The 24,278-nt window shown below is 41.0% G+C and overlaps 1 protein-coding gene across 1 annotated transcript in view; it reads left to right on the forward strand.

The window, feature by feature from the left end:
* The window catches only part of PCSK2 (proprotein convertase subtilisin/kexin type 2), an 85,490-nt gene that overhangs the window by 38,816 nt on the left and 22,396 nt on the right, over positions 1–24,278 (forward strand). The window contains exons 6-8 of the mRNA XM_009282565.1: positions 14,617–14,693; positions 21,257–21,345; positions 24,022–24,197. Of these exons, the coding sequence (XP_009280840.1) occupies positions 14,617–14,693; positions 21,257–21,345; positions 24,022–24,197 (342 nt within the window). The remainder of the gene's footprint in view (positions 1–14,616; positions 14,694–21,256; positions 21,346–24,021; positions 24,198–24,278) is intronic.

A 24,278-nucleotide genomic window follows, 5' to 3' on the forward strand; every position in this document is an offset into this window, starting at 1 on the left:
AACTTTGGTTCTAGGGTCTGTTCCAGCGGGGGGGGAAAAAAGCAAAAAAAAAAAAAAAAATAGTTTGAGTTTGTATAGTTGCATCTTTTTTGTCTAAGGTTCACTTTTAATTCTGTGCTGAATATACCAGAGGACACAGCAAGGAAATGTGCTGATAAATTAGCAAACCAGTAAAAGGGTAAACTCGGTAACCAGTAGGAGGTGCTGGCACCTCCTCACACAGAGCTGGCTGTAGTTGCTGTGTCTGAGAGGTGGCTGGCTGAAGGGCAAGGTTGGCTCCTGCTCCCACTGCTAAAATCTGCTATCTCCTCCCTCGCCCAAGTGCAGCACAGCAGTTGCAGGGCTTGGTTCACCTGCACTTTGCCTCTTCTCCTCTCGCTGCAAGGCTGCACAGGCCTCCTAGAGTCCTAGGAGATCCTGCTCTCGCAGCATCTACTGTGTCTCAGAGACCACGGGGGCCTTTTCTCCCAGTAGGTAGTAATTTGGGCATGAACTAAAGACAAGGACTTAAATTCAGCTGAAGGAAGGATCAGTTTAGACCTAAAAATGCAGTAAAACGAGTCTCTTGGGAATGAGTTGTTGACTCACTTCGGACTGGCATAGCAATTGCAGTTACCCTTGTACAATTCCTATACCGCATGTTTGGTATTGCATGACATTTGCACTTTGGGGCAGCTTTCTTCTAAGTTATATTGTTTATTTTTAGGAAATTTAAAGCCTACAGCTTATGTTTCTCAAGTGTGTAAATGCCTGCATACCCTGGCAACGTCTGTACATCGTGCTTGGAAAATTGGGAACAATTAGAAAGTCTCTCAAAGGTGGTGTTTTTGGCACTGGAGCATTTTCAAGTATAAAAACTTGGCTTTGATTACTCAGTTTAATTTGGCTTTTATGTTTTTGACTTGCTGGTTTTCTTGCTTGAATAGTTTAATGGGGGTTAGCACTTAGACAAAATGGGGGGTCAGGGAAGAGAAAGAGCTTTGCAAAGAAAAAAAGATTCTGTATTTTCTCCTGAAAACTGCTGAACTATGCCCTATCATATGGAGTGCACTCTGTCTATGTTTTTCTTTGCAGTTTCTGAGCTTTACTGCTTGAATCATCCATTTCTCTTTTTAATGCACTTGATATACTTGGAAAGGAGGGTGCCTGCTCACGGTCTGGATGGACTGCTCTCCCAGCACCCCCTCCCAGCTTGCTGCAGTATAGCTACTTGCTTTCCTGGGATCAGGGGGTTATGGCAAAGCTGGAATTTTCCATTCTGCACCATGAGTGCAGAGAGACTCATTGTCAAACGATCGATACTGTCTTTCAAGCCTTGGAAACCCTGCAGAGGTTCAGCCTTCAGGAAATTATTTTTTTCCCACAGAGAGAACCCTTCATTATGAACTGATAATTAAAAAGCTGAAGCCTAATATACTCCATCGTTTTCTTTCAACTCAGATTGTACATGCAAAGCCAGCAATTTTCAGGACCAGCTTCTGCAAGATACACCATTTGAGCGAGAAAGAAAAGTGAAGTAACAAGGGGGCTGCATATTACATGAACCATGCTGCTTTGACCCTGATGATCTGCCCCACAGAAATCCCAGCTGATGTAATTGCCCAAGTCAAATAGAGTTCACTTATAACTGGTGGCAAGAAAATCGTTGCCCTTCCAAGACAGAAATTTGTTGGAAACCCTCTGAAGACCTTGAAAAGCTCCCAGTGTCTCTGCACGGTCATTAATATTAGCCCAAGGGATCCACAGGGAACGTAAAGCCAACCCATAGCAGGGTCAGGTTCATCCTTGCCTGGCGTCAGTGAATGATTTCAGTTAGCTTTATGAGATCCGATTCCTATGGCATGATTTTCAAAAGAGCCTGAGACAGTTACTCTGCCATTTCCTACTGCATTTCAAAGGGTTATTGAGCACATGCACTAGACACTTAATGTCAATAAACCTTTACTGCTGATACATCGAAGGTATTTTATGGGCAAACGCTGCATGCTGGCCATTGATGCTAGTACCTATTTTTAATTGCAATGTTGAACTGATACATTATCACAAAATAAGGAACAGAATAAACTGTTCCAGATGTTTCAACACTAATTGGATTTTAGATTGTTTGGTTTCATTTGTTTTTTTGGTGTTGCTTTGGGGTTGTGTTTTTTGCTAATAGGTTTTCTAAAATAAATACTAGCCATAACAATTAAAAGTTATCAACCAAAAACTGGGATAAATTCACAAACATCTTTCTACTAACACTGAAAATCTAGTAAGCACACTGTTTGATGGATGCTGTTAAAGTAGATTGTGGCAGAAATTTCATCAAGAAATTGTTGAGACAAAATGAAACCTCTTTTTTGCCAGGGTAGAAGGATGGATCAAGTGTTTAAATGCCAGGCTGACTGATGCCTTAGCAACTGAAACTGATGGCCTTCTGTTAGGCTGTTTATGCTGCTCAGGTGGCTTCTGGCAGCTAAGAGGCTGGTTTTAGCATTTAGAAGATGATTGTTCAAGACATGCAAGACAATGAAGTTTCACCGGCGTAAATTAGAAGTCACTGGGAAGAGAATGAAGTTACCTGTTTCAGACTTGGCTTTTTTTTTCCTGTTATTCTATGCAGGATCCACTTCTGGGCTCATCTCTCTGTTCTGTGCAATCTGTTTTTTTTCTCTGAACATACAAAAGGCTGAAAAAGAGATGATGCCTCCTTTGATAACATCAGCCAGGCAAATGAGGTTCTCTGTGTATTTGGAAGGCTGTGCTGGGTTTACCCTGTACAGAAAATGCTTCACATCTTGGAAAACATAATGGGGTCCCGCAAACAGTCCTCTCCTCCTCCCCTGCTCCTGACAGTACCTGTTTTTGCAGGTACTTTGTTAGAGTGGAGCTCATGTGCTGCAGTCTAAATAAGATGACTGTATAGTTCCTCTTCTCTGCCTTATAGCTACTTAAAACGAGCACTGCTGGAGAGAGAAGCCATGGTGCTATGTAAAGGAGATGTCAGTGTCTTCTTACTTCATGAAAGATAAAAATGTTTTGTAATCATAGATGTTATCAAAGCTTTCTAGCTTTCAACTCAATTAAAAAGGTGGAACAGCAAAAAGAATTTGAAGACTGTTTCTCCTCTGGATCATTTCATATGGCCAGAGGGCATAGAAAGAGGCTTTTTCTGCAAAGGGGGTTGCAACTTGTGAAGGAGCTGTGATGCCTTAAGGAGAGATGATTTGTGTCACATACAGAGCTGTGTTTGCAGCTGAAAACTGGATTTCTCACACTGAAAGATGTTATGCTAACCGCTTTGCTAAAGCCCATTATGAGAGATCTGGACCCTGAATGCTTGGCAAGTTCTGGGGCTTGGTGCATAGCACCATCTATACAGCTGGAGTTGGCATTGCTCCACTGATGTTGGCCTCTTCAGGAGGATGCACTGATTTATACTGGCTATAAAATAGCCTCAAAGTACAATTCCTTTGGAATCAGAAAGATGCTAACATATTGTAGTTGCATTTGCCTGAGATTATTTTCAGAGCAATGAATGCTGCAAAAAGTTTCCAGCTTTATTCTGTATTAGAACCACCTGAAAAGGATAATCTTCAAGTCAAATGCATGCCTGGTGTGCGAGCAATGTGAGATGGTGCTAAAGACCACACAGTCTCTGCAGCGTTTATTTTTCTCTATAATCAATGTACGTAATTAATCAGCTGCACACTGAGAAAGTGCAAGGTGGCTAATCGCTTTAATCATTAAGCGGTGGTATTAATTTTCACTTAAGGCATCATCCGTGGAAAGTAAATTAAGATTGTTGAAATGAGAAATGCACAGGGGTGGAAGAGAGCAGATAAGGACATTTCTGTGTCAGTTCTGGCTGGCACTTTTGAAGTTGGCTTGTGCCTCTTTCCAGGGTTTCTCCAAGTTAGTTTTTTGGAATTATTTTCTTCTTTTATTTGGGCAAGAAAAGTAGAGGAAAGATGCTAGTCCTCACTGTTTGCCATGGGAGGGACCTGGCGTTGCTTTATTTTGGTTTTTTATTACCTCCTTTTCTGCAGACCTAGCTTAGGTCTGGAAGCTTAAGCTTCCAATTAGCTTTTGGAACTGGCCAGAAATCTTCCATTAGAATAATATTTTTGCTAGTAAAGATGAGTGTTTTATAAAATCAAAGTGTCCACAGGAAAATAAAAGTGAAATATTTTTATTTTGGATCAGTTCAACCTCATTTTAAATAATTGACTTCTAGAACATGCTGAATTAAAACAGCAGCCACAAAATCCCACTCTGGTGCATGGTCCACTTGGGAGAACAGGGTCAGATACACGGTCCCTTGGAGGCAGTGCACACTGTGTAATTTTAAAACCAAGTTCAACAAAATGAAATAAAGAGCTTCTGTTTCCCCCAAGGGAAAATACAACATTTTAGGCTGAAAAAGGTAAAAACATGTTTGAAGATTTTTCCATTTGGAAGCTTTTTTTATTTTCTATTTTTCAAAGAATAGTTATTTTAACTGCTCATACTGTTTAAGACACTAACCAGTGTTGAAGTCCCTGAATATCCATCAGCATTGAAATGGAACTTAATTAAAATTCATGCTGTAGTTACATTTTGGCTACCAAGGCATCGCCAGGGAAGTCTGAATCAGATGGTGCGTGTGGGGAACACTAGTCCCTCACAAAGCTTCATCAAAATTTGACGGGTGTTAGGGAGAGACTTTCAGGCCCAGTGATGATTTTGGCAAGGAGAGTCTCAAACCCACTGTTAACTAGTGGGCATGCAACTAGTTTTAAAAGGAGAGTTTTGGCCAAGCCCTTTGGATAAGCAAAACTTGCAGAAGAGGAGAGCAGGGAGGCACGAGGAGTGTCCGCTTTCTTCTGCGAAACCGTAATAGCCTAAACACAGCAGATAAAGATCTCCAATACTTTAAACACCTCTCCTTCATTGTGTCTGTAAATTAATTTAGTTCATTTAAATTTAATTCAATTTTTTCTGTCCTGGCACTTCATCTTGACATGGTTGTTTGCTTTGCATTGTTTGATTTTAGTTGTATGCATTTATGTTCTCCATATTAATATTTTACTTCTCAGTAGCTATGTAGGTGGTTAAGATATTTTTAAACGCCTGCCCTATTTCAGATTGCTTTGATTTAAATACAATGTTCTTCATTTCTGTTGCATTTCCAACAGAAGCAATAAGCATAATGAACATCTCTTACAGCAGAACAGAATAGCAGTGCACAATGTCTAATAAAATGTTGGCCTCATTGAAGTCAATGGTAGCTTTTCCATTAAGTTCAGAGCAATCAGAAATCTGGCAGATCGTATAAATAACAGGTTTGTAGTGTTTGTTCTACTGTGTATTCCTGTTTTTTAATCATCACAGTAAGAGGCATAGGCTTCCTAGCTTCAACTGAGCAAGTAACGATACCAAGAGCTGTGGAAACATGACTGCCTGGGATAGCATGTTCGACCGTAGACCAGGAGCTTGTGTTTGATGAAACTTCAGCCACTTCCAGTGCTGCGTAGCTGTTGTTTGGTGAAAGTTCAGTGGAGATATGGTAGTGCATTCCTCAGTCACATGTTCCCTGTGCTGTCCTTACTCATAAGCTTTGATGTAGATTGGGGATCATTGGAAATGTTCTGCAGGCAGGTTGTGGTCTGGATTTTATTAAAGGAGGTGAATCTCTCTTTGAATACGTACAAAGGAGAGCACAAAGGCTGTGCTGTGTTCAAGAGCTTCATAATTTCAATGCTAGCACGTGTTTTTTAGAATTCTTGTGAGAAACTAAATCACTTTAATTCAGTGGCACTTAACTCAGTTGCAGAATTAGTCAACAGTGATACCATGTCTGACTGATGTAATTGTGAATCTTTCAGTTAGCTAATGATGTCTAGGACATTTCTTAAATTTACACATCCAGTAAATTGCTATGAAAACATTAGCTATGATCAAGTATACTAATCTTTAAGAGAAGAACCTGGAATGGTCATGTACTAGTTAAAAGCATAAACACTTGCAAAATGTAGTATTTGTGGATTTACATGAGAATGTCTGTTCTGAAGATCCCACCCTCTCTCCCTGAAATTTTGGATTTAGCTGTCCATTGGTTTTGGTGATTCCACATGGAATAAACAACTCAAACTTTTTAATTAATGCAAAAGCATATAAATTGGTCCATTAAAATCCCTGAGAACCCAGCATGTCTTGACAGATATTAGTCACATTATTAATACTCCCCTGGGTTGCTCTCAAACTATGCTAATGAGGTCAGCATGCAACTGGAATAAAACAGAGCAGATCTTCAAAACCTTCTAACTCCAAGGCATGTAAGTCAACCTGTGTTTCCTTTTTGTGACAAAAGACATGTAGATAATAGTTTGCAGTCTCTTCTCGGAAATGTTCACCTGCTTTTGATTCACCTACAATGTCACTTTTATGTGTCCATCATCTTCCATATTCATGTAATTTAGGTGAAACACCAGTTGAGCAGTTATTAACAGTTTCTTCTCTTGTCAGCTGAGAAACTTTTCAGAAAAAGGAAAATACCCAACCACTTCTCTGTCTCATCTGTTCTTACTTTCAGTTCCTCTGTATCACCAGAATAGCTCTCCCTGTCCTCCCCTCTCCATAACCACCATGGACCAGGTCTGTCTGTTGTAGCCAACTCCCCAAACCACCTAAGTCACTTTGATTTCCCTCTTCTGCAAAGCCACAGTTTGCCTGTTTTGTAACAACATGATTGGTGTAACCTGTTAAAGTGGTCACCCTTAGTATCCTGCCAAGTTTGTTTTATGAGTGCCATTATAACCACATGTCCAGTATTCCTGCACTTCACTGTGTGAGCATTGCTGATAATTGATCAGTTTTTAATTATGCCTTTGCAGTCACAGTGAGTGATGTCGGTGTCAACTCCTGCTAGCCGCACACAGCAGCCGGCAAGTGTTTGCTCTCCCAGTGCGAGTGGCTGCTCTTTGTCCAGACCATGTCATGCTAAACAACTGGATTCGAATGACTGCTGAGTTTGTACTGCAAACTCTGAGCTATAGATTTTCTTCCACTGGTGGAAAAAAATTGTCCCTTATCCACCACATGCCCCTTAAGAGACCTTTATGCTGAGTGTGATCTGAATCCTGCCTGCTGCGTTTGGTGGGAGAGCCTGTGGCAGATTTTGGTAGACTTTGGATCGGGCTCATTGAGAGGAGCAAGAGGGCTTAGCTCCCCTTCTCTTCCAGCTCATCCCTCAAAGAGGTTGTTAAGTGCTGGCTGCCGTCAAAACACTGCAAACACAACCTTTACTGCAGCTCAGCACTCAACACATATTTGATGTACTGACAAACTTGTCAGTTATTTCTTACAGGAATATAACTAAGAATAATGGACCTGAACCTCATTTCTCTGCTGCCAGCTTTATACCTCTATTACTCTCTCAAATTCAGTAGGTCATACTAATACATAACTGAAGTATCTGAAGGGGGGAAAAAAAAATCCATGTATTGGAAAGGGAATGCGGGCCAGGTTTTTAATAAAATGGAACACTAAAGCTAGATGAAGTGTGTGTTCACAGTATTTTTCAGTATAAGTCATTGCACTCTTTGTGTTTGCTATTGTGATAAAATAATTCAATGGCTCATATATCTTTAGCCACTCAGACGCCAGTTTTTTTCTTTTTTTCTGCCCTGAATTAAAGAAATCAAGGAGTTCATTTCATAGTCTGAAGCTTCAAAGCTTTAAATTTGCTACTTGCCCTAAAAATCTTTAACAGTAACTAGTTGCTTAATTTATTTTTATTTTATTAATTTGTCTCAGCAATGTGCCTCCCTATAAACATTCAGTACCCCTTCAGTATGTTGCAGGTATAGCTTTAAGATTCATGTGCACCCCCTCTGAAAATTAAGGAATGTTTGGCTGAGCAGAAATAGGCTTCATTTTTTTGTAGGTTAACTTGCTTTTGCCTTCAGAGCTCTGGCTCTAAGTAATTAACAAGCGGTGATGTGCTTCAGGTTTCCTTCACATCAACCTGAAAATTGTGGAGCAGGCTAAGAATGCCAAGAGGTGAATTGTGAAGCAGCTTCTTTATTAAAAAGCAAGCAGCCAAATGAACTTGTGCTTATAATAAAGTCTCATGCCTGCCTCAATTTCTTATGCTTTTTCTTATGTCAGGTGAAGATGCAGGGGAGAGGAAATGGAAGGTATTTCAATAAGCTAGTTTTATTTATAAAACTTTGTTAGGAAAAAAAATAATAACTCTCCACTTCTTAAAAAATCTGCCCAATCTAAATTTTCTCTGTCTCTCTGTGGTTCTTTTTTTTGGTCCTGTTTGACTGTATCCCTCTGAGCCAAGCGTTAACAAACAGCCACAGAGAGTTAGATCGCATTTAGCTGGATGCCTTTGGACTTTCATTTGGTTTACTATACTGGGAAAACAGTCTTGGTACCTAAGAATGGAATTGATAATTTCGTCTCTTCTTTGAAGCTTGCAAAAGTTTGTGCTTAGATCTACCTGTGTGGTATACGTCACTGCTGTACTGCCCAGGTGCCTTAGCCCCATGCGAAGTAGTTTGTTTAGCTGCAGCCTTCCTTTTTGAAGATGCTCGCATGCTGAAGAGCACCAACCGGCAGTGTAACTTGTGTTGGTTTTCTGATTTTGTCTGCAGGGAGCATAGGAAATAAATTAGCAGGGAAAAAGTAAAATAAGAGGTTGTGTGATGCTGTAGTGCCAAGTGATATGTAGAGAAGATCATCAGTTACTTGACAAAGGAAATGTGTCTAATCTAGAAAAAGAACACAATGTAAGATGATCTCAGTGAAGCAATTTTTCTTAATAACTGTTACTTTAAAAATAACGTTACCTTAATGAAGATAAATATAAACGTTAATAGGAGACCCCATGTCTTTTTCAGCTGCATTTTCTGTTGGTTTGGTTTTAAACCTAAGCAGTGAAAAAGTTTCAGCTTTGCAAAATAAGAAGCTGCATCAGAGGTGAGACAGTGCATGTCTCCCTATAAATTCTAATAACTGGATTATTAGAATTGTTACCACTTGTTACCTCAAATATTTCTACTGTTAGAAATTAAGCAGTAGTCACCTGTTGTTTGTAGTCATTTTATCCTCTTTTGGCTATAATTTCACTAGTTTTTCTTTTGACCTAATCCCAGATGCTTGATGAGTGTTAAGGAAATTGAAATAAGAGCTTTTTCAGTGATAACTAGAAAATGAAATCACCACTGCAGTGTGCTCTGTATTTGCTCATTCTGTGGCCAGGCAGGGCCTTTAACGAATACCTGAAACTGGACTACCAGGAGGGCTTACGGGCACCTCAACTATTATTCAGGACCCAGCACACTTCTCTACTTCATCCATTTCAAATGATGCTCTGATGTATTATTCTGTGACTGTTTTGAAAAGGAGGATGGCAGAAAAGTGTGCTGCTGTCTTACTTATTATTCAAGATCTGGCTGGTGTTGTCTGGCTGAGTATTTTTGCTTTTATGATGTACCTGTAAGAACTGGACAAAAGGCTTATGTTTCTGGAGGGAGATGATGATATTCACCAGCAGGGACTTCGGTCTTTAAGGTTAATATTTTGAACATAGCCCATTACTTTGTGGATATATTCTCGGTGTTGACAAAGTCTTGAATGCAGCTCTGAATTTGCTGGATAGTAATATAGGACATGTAAATGAGTTCATGTAGAGGCAGAGCTATTTAAGAAGTTGCAGGGTTTTTTTCATTTCCATTTAAAAAAAGAAAAACCGCAAACCAAAACAAAATAGAACAGCGTGCATCCCATGGCAGACAGGAGAGGGCTTACTGTATGACTACTGGCTTAGCAACAGTGCCTCTGTTTCTCATTAATGACCTTTAAGCCTTATAGCACCCCTCCTAGGCAAAATGTCATGTTGCCTCCTTTTTCTCCTCCTGGTGAGCATATTCCATTTTCTTAAGCTTGTGTGTACAAACTGAATTTCATTTTTCCACCACATGACGCTCGGTGTTATTTTAGTACAGTTTCTCCAAGATGTTATATGTTGTAATTTGAGCCCAGGGGTTTGCTCGCTCTTTGGATCAGTAAAGAAATCAAACAAGCAAAAGGTATCTTTCTACCTCAGATCTCTAAGGATTTGCAGTTGCCTGAAGAGGGTAAGACCAGATGCCACCTGTGTTAAAAATGTTTCTCTTCTTCTAAAAGATACAAATCTCTGGGCTAAATTCACCAGTGCTTTAATGTCATGAATACAATCAGACTGTGACCAGCGGGACACGTGTCTTTAATTGTTTGTCTCCTGGACTAGCATGTGAGCATAGGCACATTTCTTGAGTTACGGAGAAAAAGAGAACTATATGTGAATTACTTTTCAGAGGCTTGTAAAGCCATATAAAAATTTATGGGCTTCCTGGTACATAATTTTATTACACATCTGAGCAACACATGGGACAACTGATTTATTGTTATTGTCGTATTTTACATAATGAATGTTTTACACAGAAGATTTTACTGCATGTATTTTAAAAAGTACAGGGCAATTCTTTGGAAAATGCCAGTCTAAGCTTATTTTAAGGAAAGCAGAATTTTATACACAGGCAAAAGTAATCTATTCGTGTTGTGGTATACAAGACATTACTTAATAAACGATTGAAAGAATCTCATCATCTGATCCAGTACTCTTCTGTTAGCATCTTATTTGGGGTAGAGGCTAGAAAGCAAAAATAGAGATATACCTTAAAATACAATACCATTCCTCTCTGTAATAGCATTTTTATTATATAATAGACATTATTTATAAGTAATTGTGCATAGATGGTGACTGATAAACATCAGGTTCAAATTGCTTTGCGACAATGAACTGATTTTGATCGAACATGAGGGATAGGATTCATCTCGTTCTAACACTGTATGCCTAACGAGTAGTCTAAGGCTAGACCGCAATCTATGATCAGTGCCTAAGATTGGTGGCTTGAGTTGCTCTCCGGAGAAAAAAAACAGGCAACTACCTTAGATATTGAAAACCAAATTTTAGATACTTCAAGTCTAAGAGAAGCAACTGCCAGTAGACTAGTTTGGCATTAAAACTGGAAACTGAATCACCTGAATTGAAAAGCTAAATGTTTTCATTTCAGTGTGCTGTTGTAGATCCTCATCTGAACTGGTTTTGGTTGCCACCTCTCAGGTTCCTACCCTGATTAAATCTCCATGTTAGCAATAAATTCCCTCTTGCTGCCTGTTGGGGAGTCCAACCTGTGGAGGAGAGTGGCAGACCACAGATTTTAATATTAATTTCCCAAAACACAAGATGAAATATTTTAGTTGTCCACTGAAGCAGTTCCCTTTTTGGTCCAGTGTTGAAACTGGTTTAATTTGTTTATGCTTTTTAAAAAAAAAAATTTAAAAAGGTTGAGGATTAGATATTTGGGGATTTAATCTTTAAATTAGGAACTTGAAGGAGTCCATTTGTACTTGTCACTGCTGTTTCATTACCCGTTCCACTGCTTCCATAGTGTGGGCGGAATATTCCTTCATGAAGCTGAATCTCACTGTCGTTTCTCAAAGACCCTAATGAAGATAAATTGTGCAGTCAGCAGTTGTTTTCTTTTCAAGATTTATTCTTAATTTTGCACTTTGTGGATGGTTCCTGCTACATTAGATATCTTTTTGCTTTGAGTGAAGTGATCCAAAATCAAGCGAATAAGAGCTGCAGGATGTGGAAGAGTGCTGCACAACTTTGTTTATAGCCTGACTAAAGCAACCTTTCCATAAGCTGACATTTGGTTACATGGGACATACAGCAGAGCTGCAGTCTGCTGTAGGGCGGCTGAATCATTCGTGCTGGCATCCCTTTGCCTGTCACTACTCTGGACACGAGTGGTACATCTGCACAGCTAGAAGGGCTTTTCCATCCATAATTCTTTGCATAAGGGAATTCTAGAGTCAAGAGCGGTTGATAGCTACCACGAGGTGCTTGCATGTCTGATGATGTCCTGAAAAATCAGCCTCACCAGGCCCCCTTTGAGCTTAGGGTCTATGTAAATAGGACTGCATTTCTTCCAGATGGGGAAAAAAAACCACAGCTGACCTATGACTGAGTTTAAATTCTCATCTGTACAATATTTTTAGAGTGAAAACAGAAGTTCTGACTAGAAAAGAAGCTGGCAATATATTGAACTAATTACATTTAGTACTGAGTTAGACCATACCTACCTGAAAGAAATTATTTGAAATCCCTAGAACTAAGCTTAGTTATTTGCAGTCTGCATAGGCCATGTCTAGTCCAAGGTGGTAGTGTAAGAAAGTTTCTTTAATTTGTGATTGAAATGCATTTCTCTCCAAAGGTTGCCAAGCTAGACTCTGTGACAGAGTAGGTTTTATCTGCTAATTAAATTACTCAGAGAGAGTCATCGTTTCCATTTTGACTTTACCATAGGATGTGGTTCTCCAGGTTGTCCTGCTAGGAGTAGATACTACACTCGTTAATAACGAACAGGGCTGGATCTTCTGTTGACAAGCTCATTTCTTTTTACTGCCATGTATTGGATGAAACCTGGCCCCTTGCACAAATCCTTGTCACAGCTCCCCTGGACACTGCAGAATCCAAACTTCCTCTGTTGCATTAAGATGGGATGTCTGTGCCACATGGCTTTTGCCAGGCGCACTGGGTGAGGCCCAAAATCTTGTAGCTCAAGATCCTGCCTCTGACGGCAGCCAGGAGCGGATGCCTGGGGAGCAGTATGGTCACCAAGTCAGAGACTGTGTGGTTATCTACCTGATTATGGCTTCCCAGCATCTAGCATTCATTGTTCTATGGTTGTTGGAGAAGGAGGAAACACAGCATCTAATACCCCTTCCAGATTTATCTTCCGTTAATTTGTCTAACTGCTTCTTTATTTCATTCAGGCTTTTAACCTCTGTATTGCTCGGGGGCAATGAATTTTGTAACTCATACGTTCTGTGGAACAGTTACTTCTTGTTTTCTGCTGCTTCTGAATCTCCCCTCTGGTAATTTTCTATGGATTCCCACTAGTTCTTATATTATGAGAAGTAGTAAATAATAACTCCCTGTCCACCTTCCCTGTGCTCTTCATGATTTTATAGATCACTGTCAAATTCCCCTTCTTTCCATGGCCGAAAACTCATGTTCTGTTTACTCTTAGCTCATACAAATCTATGCCATTCAAAGTGCTGTGTAAGCAGTTGTGGTAATTAAAAGAGGTAAATTAAACAAACACCTGGGCACAGAGACTTAGAAGCACTGAGAATTTGTGGCTATAGCTGACATTATTGGAAGGCATCTTCAGGCTCAAAATCAGGGCCTTAGTTTAGAGATACGGAGACATCAATAAGGATACTCAGAAAGGGATTCAGCTATGTCTGAGCTGGAAAACAGCATCAAGCCGTGTGATAAACATTCTGCAAATCTCTGCTCCATTCAATGGCTTCCTGAAATGATCACCCAAAAAATTTACTGTACAGTAACTTGAAAGATACTTAGTTTTACCCTCCAAGGATCAAGGACGATGTTGTCCCCGTTACATTCTGGCACAAGAGTTTTTGAGAGTTAGGGGTTTTGAATCCAAAACCCAAAGACTTTGGTGCTACCAATGGGCTGTCTATTCCTGTACCCCAGGAACTGAGAATCTGCTGAAGGGGAATGTTTTTAGGAGCAAAGCTATTCATACACGAGTCTCAAATTATCTTCAATAGCATGCTCAGCCAAATCTGAAACAAGAATACAAGTACACATTAATTAAGAATTAACATAATTCTGTTCCTTGAGTATGGTGTTTATTAAAATATAAACACTGTAAACATACACTTGAGAGGAAGCTTCTAAATATTTTTAAAAGCTTAATTTTCAGTCACCCTTTATTTATTTTTTCATTAAGAGAGAAGAAAGAAGATGGCACTTGACTTTCCGTAACTTTCCATTTGCTTCTCAGATACAGCATCAGAAAGTTGCTGAGTGTCCTTAACTCTGCTGATGGGGCAAAATCAGGAATGATTTAGATTTATATGAAAAGCAGAGACATGGGATGACATTTTTCAAAAGCATCTGAAAGCCACATTTGTTCAGACAACTAAAGGACCAAGAAAATATGCAAAGGGATTTTCAGGCATATGTGCTGACCACTAATGCAGTCTTCACATTTGAATTTTGAGAAACTTACATTCTTAGGCATTGAAATGCTTTTAGAAATTTGACTGTTTGTTGTAGTACCACAAATGAGTTTTTAAAAAGTAATTCTATGATGGAAGACCCAAGTGTCTGGTCACTTCCACCACTGCTTGGAAAACAGGGTTTAACCTTTGTCGTGCCACACCAAGTAGCATAATACCTAAATACTCTTGTAAGTGTTGATGAACAGTCCCTCAGTAGTAGCCCGAGCTCTCACACCACCTCACAATTAGCCATGCTATTTGGAAGTACTAATGGTCCACAGGAGGCTTTGCACCCCAGAAAGAATCTTTCCCCAGGCTTGCTGGTGTGGGAAATGCACAGCACAACAGGGACCAGTTTGCATCCAGATGCATCTCACAGAATGAAGAGGGCAAAGTTTACTAATGATTCTCAGCTCCCCCTCAGTTTGTGTTCCACTTTGCCCTGCACATCTGTTTTTCTGCTGATTTACTGAACCTCTTTGTGTTTTGCAGAATGCCAAAGCCAGCTACGACTTCAGCAGTAACGATCCCTACCCCTACCCCCGCTACACAGATGACTGGTTTAACAGGTAAATGGGTTTTGATCAGCCTGCTCTTCACTTTGGTTTGCTTAAGAAATTACAAGTATTGGCTGATACTTGTGGAATGTCCTTTTTCTGCTCAATTCTGTGGTTGCCAAAACAGAAGCTGCAGTCTCACTACTGCTTGAAAATTAGAGGTTACTTCTGACTTCATTTTTTTAGGTAGCCTCTAGATAATGCTGAACAACCATTTTATGGTTTATAAATGAAGTCGCTGCTTCAGAAGAGAGTATATGTGTAAATTGTTTGAATGGGTGCTAGCTGCGTGCCGTTTTCTGTCAGCTATCCTAGGACATTATGGTAGCCCAAATCTGTATACATTTAATACAATTTTGACCGGTTTCCCATCTACTGTGTCTGAGGCAGTATCACTGCTAGCTGCTAGCTAATTTTAAAGGGAGTAAGCTGGAGACAGGAAAAGGCTTTTGGGGGAAAAAAGTAGTTTCATCAGATTATAGACTAAGGCAGAAAAGCAGCATGGTGTAGAATGACCAGTTTAAAAACAAGTAAATCTTACATAAGTTCCGAATCATCTGTCTTTTCACCGTGATTTAAGGACAGTGTACGTGGGTAGCATTTCAGAGCTGATTCTGAGATACTTCTAGCTGCTGGAGGAATTGAAGTCCATGTACACTGACTGGGAACCTGTTCTGTTGTGTTTGTAAACCTGGAATCAACAGTGCAGCTGTGCTTGTTGTGATATTTCTAACACATCATGATTGCCCAAGACCCACTCCTCCTTCAGTATGTTCTGAACTTAGCCAGTTTCCAGCAGGTGAACGTCTGGTCCTCTCTGTATGATATAAATAAGAACGGCCCAAAAGAAGAGGCTTCAGATTTTAGGAAATGTGACCTTTTTTGTTTCCCAAAATTAATTTTTGGTTAGAATGGAACAGAAACACACATTGACAGTTTTTCAAAAAGTGTGTGCCCTGGATTCTGCATCCGTCCCATGAAAAAGCCCTTTCTGTCAGGCTAACTGCTCATAGCAAGATGTTAAGGTAGTCAAGGGTGCAGAGTCCGAGGCACAGCCATAAGGTGTGTTTACTACTTGGCAATCTCAGCATCCAGCATCTCTGGCTCTGCGACATACTGCCCAGGGTCTCAGGCAGGTTCTGGCTAGGATTTGCAAAAATTGTTTCAGGACATTTTCAAAGACATTTCCAAATGTCTTCTAGATGTAAATATAATTGATGTTACCAACATTTAAATAGCAGCAGCACTGAGGATTTGAAAACTTTCAAAGGTTTCAGGCCTCAGTCTTAGTGCTTATCAAAAAATATTTTAGGCCTATTTGATGTGGTTTTCATCTCTAACTTAGTATGGGTGTATGGATGGCCTCTGAGTTTTGTATGGGTTTTTTGTTTTTATTTCTAAAGAAATCAATTTTAGTTCTGTCAGAATGGCACAACAAAGATGTGGAGCGGCTGGGGGTCCCCCCCAGACACAGGCTTCCTGGAATGGATCAAACAGATTGAGGAGCTGTGATGTCCTCCTTTGTAGTCCTGCCATTTTTCAGCCAAAGCAAGATGCCAATGAGATTTCTCCTTCATTTCGGTAAAGGACATCTAACACTTTTAAACTAGTATGAATCCAATTAGTGAATGGAAAGTCAGAGAAAGACTAGGGCTCTAATTTGTGAAGGTCTGCTGCCTTTCTCGCTTTATTTATGCAAAGGATCTTTGTAGGAGAAAGATATCACTTAGCTCTGGAGCAGCACGGAGGAAAATTAAATTTAACTTTAGTGGGTAATGGTAGCTTCTGTCATTTTCAGTGTGGAACTTCATAAAACTAAGTGTGTTCTGCCAAGGCCCATTAACACTGATTGTGCTGCTATCAAGTATTTTATAGTGGGGCACAGTTTGCAGTCCTCACATGTTCTGCAGGGTGGCCCTGGAGGCAGAGTTACCTCCTAAAGTCTCTTAAAATGGGCCTTGAGCATCCTGGATGTGGCAAAGGTTATGGTCTCTGGCCCCAGGTGCCTCTGGCTAACTTCAGGCACCTAAGTGAAGAATCGAGGGTGAGCAGCATCTGTAATATTGAGAACAACGTGACTCAGGTTTTCAGAGAACTGCAACACTTTCTTCTATTTCTTTTCTTGAGAGGATGGGGAGCTCAAGTCAGCAAGTCAGGAGGAGAAAAGCAATGCAGAGATTGCTTTGCTGATTTCCTTTGTTATTCTTTCCAGAAAAAACTGACGTAGAAAGTATAGCATTCTTTGTCACAAACATCGAGGTTTCTTTGGTGAGACAGGGAATTTTCTGCCCTGCAAGGTAAATCACAGGAGCAACACATTCAGTAAAGCATCCCTTTCCTGCCTGCACAATTCAAGAAGGCTTTAAGAAGCAAGATTTCATGTTTTCTCCAGGCTAAGATGCAAACCAACACACGATATCCAGCTGTTCAGGAGTAGTTGTGTTTCTCTCTGTGTATTTCTTGGCTATACTGTTAATCAAGCTGATGTGCTCATATATAAGCAATTGTCATAACTTCTGACTCCTGAATTATTATTACTGGTAGGTTACAACTGTCTGTCTATGACAGTCTGTCTATCCATATGTGTAGCTGCAAAGGTGCGTCTGAATAGAGAGTAGTTACACAGAAAAGCCATTCAGAGAAACCTGCAATAAAGGCTCCGTCTTGCTCAGTTTGCAGTCAGTGATGTATCTCCCATTGAATTTTATGCATGCAGGACAATCACACTCAAAATAGGATAGCGTAATATCCCTTTTTCCATAAAGAATACATTTCTGTGTGAGCAATTCAAGTGATTTGTGGAACAAGAAGCAGAGGACTGTTTTTTAAAGAGATGAACCAAGGGGCTTTTGTGAGCTGCCAGCTGCATGTGCAAAGTGTCATTAGACTTTAAGAAAAAAAGGGAGAGGTTTTTGCATGGAGTATTTCATTAATCGCAGCTGCTCTGCTTGTAAGCAGAGATTCCCCTTCCACTTTGTGCTTTTTAAGGATGCTGTAAGCACTTTGGCCTTTCCAGCTAACAGCCACTGGCCTATGAAACCAAGCAGGGTGGGTTTTGGAAGGGGACAGTGTGGTGCCTCGGGCAGGGAATTGCAGTCGGGCAGTTCAGCTGCTCTTACAGGGAGACTGTAACAGTTGACTGGGAAGTCAAGGGATTTATTCCCGTGCTTACTGTACTGACTGCTTGACTGTGTTCAGACCCACAGCTTGGGGACCAAGCCAGGATAGGGGACACTGGGTGCAACATGGGGCAGGGCTGTGTTTGAGCCTGAGGAGCCGTGGGAGCAGTGAAGGAACCTGAATCAAGCCCTGTTCCCAAAAGCAGAGGTAGCTCCACAGCACTCTGGTTTTTAGGAACCACTTTGGGAACTGCCTGTGATTTTTAACACCCACTTCTCCTGAACCACATTCAGTACCTTGGCATGTACCGTGTTGTGCAGTGCAGAGGCGCCCATAGGAGTCAGAGATAGCTTGGCCTTTCTGTACAACCCTCTGATTTCTTGTTGCGAGCATGCAGAAGACACAACTCAGGGTTCCCCATCTCAGAGCACTGAGATTGTGAATTTCTGCCATGATACAAATAATGAATAATTTTCACTCCTGTAGCCTTTGTATTCTGTATATTCTCTCACCCAGATAAGAGTTAGCTGGGAAAAAATTATTCACTATCTTGGAAACCTATATTCTTCAGAGGTAAAAATGTCCTTTACTTATTATGGATCCAAACAAAATACCATTGAGTCAAGGAAGGAACTCCCCTTGGCTTCCAGACAGTGCTCGTTAACAGGGTAAAAACACCTGTTCCCCTCCTCCTCATTTTTCAGTCAATACAATGGAAACAACATAATAATTGAGAATTTGTATAAACAGATTTAGCAGCTGTTTCTACATGCAGTGTAACGACGCAAGTGTCAAGGAGGAGCCACAGACTACTGCTGGTTCTTGGCATGTTTAGATGCAGGCAGAGTGGCACGTTCCCCAAAGTAGGGGAACGCTTTTCCTTGTGCAAACACTCAAATGCTCAGAAGCTGACAATGTCATGTGAGTAAAAAGGGGATGGCATTTGCCCCACAAAAGTGTCCCCCTGAGCTTTGCATATTTAACTGCTGCCCAGTGCAGGCAACTAAAGTGGTTGAGATACACAGATCGTCCCAGCTATTGAGACTGCAGCTCTGCATAGCCCTCCCCCGGCAGACAGCTGAAGTTAGGAAGGATGAATCCTGTCCTTTGCTGTCTGCAGAAGCCTTTCAAAAGCAGATGAAAAGGAACCCCAATGAAAATCTGTACCACCTCTGACTTCTTAAAAAATGTGGGGTTTAGATAATAGTTTTCAAAGACAAAGCAGAGTGACATTTTCATAACTAGTACAGATATGTTATTTAAACCAGCTGAAGGCAAAACTGACTTTCAATTGAATCACCCTCTCCCACCTTAGGTTTTCATGAATGTTCATGTAAAATGTTTGCATTTATATAATGTTTATGGAAAACTTGCTGTGCGTGCTACTATGTGGTTTACCTTTGAAGTAACTTGTTCATAGCTGAAATTATTCTTAATTGTTTTCTATCCCCTTGTTTTAAACATGGAAATAATAGTGAAGAGGTGAACGTTGGAGAGAAAAGATGTGATTTGTGCCTATGACATGGGTCACTTCATAGAAACCACAATGGGTTTATCAATGATACATGAACAGCAAATAGGGCTACATTGGAAAAGTCTGCTATTTGCCATTAATAATTCAACCAAATGTGTTTCCACTAACTCACACATCATTTTTTTTCTCCAGTCAGCAGCACGGTATCTAAACCCCGAGCTGCTGGAACAGGTCTGCTTGCAGTCTCCATCATGTGGGCCAGTGCGCTGGGGAGGCGAGGTGGGGGAGAGGACCTTCTGATAAAATCTTTTTACCAGGAAGGTCCTAATACAGTTTTTCCCTCTGTGAGAGAAAGAGCTCACCTGGCAGTGTCACCGATTTTTTGCACCCCAGCATCAGTCAGGACAATTTTTTAACAAAGCCATTTATTCTGCTCCATGGCTTGTAGCTAGCCCACAGGTGACTAGATAATGAATGCCTAGCAACGGTATATTTTTTTCACAGTTCCTTGAACAAGGGCATGAGGGAAAACCTGCTTGATTGTTGAAAGAAATTTCTCCAGCAGCTGAATAAGTAATCTGTATTACTCTCCTCTCTGCCTCCTTTGTAAAAGGAACTCGCATGAGATCTTCACCCTTTCGTGATCAAGACACTGTGTACATTCGAGGCCAGTCGTTTTCTTTCGTGGAGCTGCCTTTAAAAACATATTCTTCCAAGTACAGCAGGAAAAAGAATGTGTTACTTCTCACCCCTTTATTAATGTTACACTCACCTTTGCCAGAGATGCTTAAAACAAAACAATTCTGCTGCCTCCCAGGATGGTTCATCTGGTATTCCGTAGCCTTTATAATACAGCACTGCTAATAGTATGAATCTTTAGCATGCTATAGGAGCAATGTGAGTTTTAGTGCACAGAGTGGATTGATGTGAACAGTAGGATAGATTCATATTGATTCAACATCTTAAACTTAAAAAAACCTGACAGCAGCACAGGTTTCACTAGTTTCTCTGCTGCTGTGCTAATTTTTTAAAAGTAGATTATATTGTTCATATTTATCTTCTCTGTGGTTTAATTTCTGATGAATTAGGAGTAAGGAAAATGCAATCTGCCTTCCTGCCAGACTGCCTCAGAGCCACTGCCAATTAAAGAGTCTCTGTTAAGAGCTGTGAAGCACTTCAGAGACGCCAAGTGTTCTTGAAATGCCGTGCGTCAGCCCAAACCTGGACCTTCATGTCAGAGCAGAGACATTTTCCACTTGAGCAGAAAGCAGTAGCTCCGTGAGCTGGCAGCTGGAGCACCTTGTCAACTCTCCTGGGAATTAGGCACTAGAGGAGAGGGATGCAGGTGCCTTGGGTCTGGCCAGCTTTGGGCCTGGCCAGCTGGGCCACAGCTCTGCTGCTGAGGAGTGCAGTCACCCTTGTGGCTCCCTTCTGCTACTCCAGCTTGATGTTGCACCCATCTCTTTCCATGGCATTTTTTTTGTGGGCAGGGATACACTCCTTATACATGTTTGAATAGCAAAAAGGCAATCAGACTTTGTTCTGTGGGGTTCAAAATAATGGGTATCACACTATCAAGTCACAAAAATAAAGGAATTAGTATTGATCTTATTTTTACACTGTTCTGTCAAGGGACTGTTCCTACTGACTAATAGTTGGTAACAAGGCAGAACCTGTTTGACAAAGTTAAAAAGAAAAGGTCTGAATAACTTTACAGCTAAATGAAGCGTAAATATGCATGTTAACCTCAGAGCAAGCATTGCTCATACTGCAGGGGGGAAATTGATTATCTCCTGCTTCAGGAAGGAATGAGCTCATACGAGTATCCAAGTACAGCACTCAACAGTTTGCCATGGAATGGTTTTCCTCTGAAGTGCTGGGAGCTGACTATGAGGCAAAAACAAGAATCGCGGTGATCCAGCTCAATTCAGCACATGCATTAGCTGGGGTTCACGTGGTGTCTCTGTCTTCCCTTTTGCAGCCATGGGACGAGGTGTGCGGGAGAGGTGTCTGCTGCTGCCAACAACAACATCTGCGGCGTGGGAGTTGCGTACAACTCCAAGGTGGCAGGTACGGTAGCAATTCAAAGTGTAAACGGTCCTTATGCCACTATGCCTCAGGCAGAACTTTTCCTGCAGAGACAGGGAGCATTGCCCAGGACAGGACTGCAGGTTGGCACTGGGCCGTGTGTTTATTACTTTTCACAGTAGCTGGGGAGAGGAATTTCTCCATGGCTTTGCCTTTTCAATTGAGGGCTGTATATAGCCTCTTTAAATACATAGTAAAGGAACAGCTCTGCTCCTTCTTATGCCAACTCCTGTTTGTATACTGATTTTCAGTACTTTTTCCCTGCATAGTTGCAGAATCACTTGCGACAAATCTCATTTTGCAGGAGGTAAAATATAAATTCCTGCTGCACTTAGAAACTATTTGAAAAGGCAAATCCCATGCTGCTCTTATTCTTTAGGCTCTCGCAGGGCAGGGCCCACAGTGCTGTAAATCTCTGCGATCGTTGGTTTCCTCTATTTTAACAAATGATGCAGAGTGGTAGGAGCAGATGCACAAAATTAAATGGGTGGTGCCTAGCACCCAGCATTCACACCTTGGGTGTGTTGGGTATTTTTACTGCTAACTAGCTCGTCTGCTCTGATAGACTGAATACAGTGATTGGAGTGAGTTAGGCTCTTGGATAGCATGTGTCAGTTTAGTTTAATCTTAAGAAATCCAGTTTTCCCACTCTAAGACTGTTCCATGATGAGAACCGAGGCACAGCAGGCAGAGATAGATGTTTATGAATTTCACTTTCATTCCCCGATCCACACCAAAACACCAGTGTGGATGCACCCATTGCTTCCTGGGAATGGATCACAGTGTGTATGCATGGGCAGCTCTGCTCTGCCCTGTTTCACCGCGGTGTCAGAAGAATCTAGGGAAGGCTACATTTCACCTGTCACCTACACAATCAAAAGCTGAATCTCCATGGTAGAAGGGCACCAAGCAGTGTTTGCTAAGACAAACCCCAAGAAATATCATCGAGAGTTAGTAACTGGCCAGGCAGGTCTAGTGCTTGTCCCCTTTCTTCAGTAATGGTAACGTCCCCTTCAGGGATAGGACATTTCACAAAATTTACGTTCTGGCAATAGCTACTTTTAGAGGAATGTGAATTGAGGCATGGGATTTTGGCTGGACCTCATCTGTATTATTAGTAGAACTCTACAACTTCAAGCCGGTTGCTTAAAAATGAAGAGGTGAAGGCCTTTTCTCATGACAACAGCCTACAAATAGCCTTCCATACTTGTCCACTTTGTAGCAAAATCCCCACCGATTTTTGGAAAAGCCAGCCTTTCCTGCCTGAGGACAGCGTGCACCTGTAGCACCACCGTGTGGTCAGTGGGATCTTGGAAGCTCATTAGAGCCGAGAGTCTGCTGCTGACATGATTCAAGGTCCATGTTTGCAGGTAGAATTGGAAGTTTGTAGCCAAGGTTCTGGGGCATCGTGTGTTTTGCTTCCCATACCTCTTTTTTGCCCTAAAGTCAAACCAGATGGCTTGGCTCCTCCTGTTGCTCCCCCACCTCCCCGGGGTCAATAATTAATTCTGTGGTTTCAGCGCAGATCTGCATTTACAAGCATGTGAAGGGATTTCTCACTCATTGAGTTTAACTTCATAATTTCTAGCTTGAATTAACAGATCAGGAATATCCAGCTTTGGTCTGGTTTCTATTTGAAGTTTATACCACTTTTTCTAGCCTCACATTTGGCACATGGATTTTGTATTGAATATAGTAAAAGCACTGGCTTCTAAATCAGGGTCCTCGCTGCCATTCACACTGTTTGGCTCTGTGGTATCGATTTCTGTCCCATCTGTGTCCTAAAACTGTTGGGAAAAACTTAACTTCAACTCAAGGCTACAAATGAGAGTTGGAATGTGTCCCTGGTTGCTCAGGTCTCATCCAAAAGCCACTGACAGGTTGGCTATCAATGAAACTGTCCTATGATGATGTGAGGGCTTGCGCTGCTGTCTTTGTCACACTCTCTGGCTTGCTTAAGGCCAACACTTTGAGGTTTTATGAAGTTGGCATGTCCTAGGATTGTATCGTTTAAACTCTTACCTCGATTTCTACTGCAGTATGGGTTAAAGGAAGCAGGTTTTAGTTTGCTTTTTTCTCCAAATACTGGCCATATTTTGCTATTGAGTCTGCATGTTGACACAATGATATTTTTCCAGGAAATTGTTGTGTCGTGTGTTTCCCCTCTCTGATTAAATTCTGGAGAAGAACCAAAATAAACAGGAAAAATTACTTGAAAAACTAATGAAGTGTCAACGCATCACTGAGATAAATTAGGGATGTGGGGAAGCCTTAATCCTTTTCCCTGGTTGTTACAAAATACTATTTTAAATACTATGAATATTATTTAAATGCTATGAAATGCTGAGATTGCTGAATGCTACTGTTTAAAAAGTGTTTTCAAATAGTAGATGGAAAATACTATGTAATTAGAAAGCTAACAATAAAGTGCTTTCTCTTTCTGGGCCATGCTGCATTGCTGTGGCTGGGTGTTCAAGTGCTGCCATCCTGCTGTGTAAGCACACCCTGGTGAAACGTGAATGCCGAGTGCGGAATTACTGAGTGGGTGAAACTGCCAGTGAATTAAAATACCTGTAACTGGGGGACTTCTCCAGGTGCTGAGATTTCATCTTGTGCTGGGTAATGAGTGATTCATGTTTATGTTGATTAAATCCACAGGTATTCGAATGCTCGACCAGCCATTTATGACAGACATTATTGAGGCTTCCTCTATCAGTCATATGCCTCAAGTCATAGACATATATAGTGCCAGCTGGGGACCAACTGATAATGGAAAGACTGTGGATGGACCTAGAGAGCTAACACTGCAAGCGATGGCAGATGGTGTGAACAAGGTAACAGTCTTATTAAATAATCTGCGTACTGGGGCAGAATGATATGTACACACTTGCGCTGAAACCAATGACTTGGGAATA

The sequence above is a fragment of the Aptenodytes forsteri genome, unplaced genomic scaffold (assembly GCF_000699145.1).
Source record: "Aptenodytes forsteri isolate BGI_AS27 unplaced genomic scaffold, ASM69914v1 Scaffold5, whole genome shotgun sequence".
NCBI classification, from domain to species: Eukaryota; Metazoa; Chordata; class Aves; order Sphenisciformes; family Spheniscidae; genus Aptenodytes; species Aptenodytes forsteri.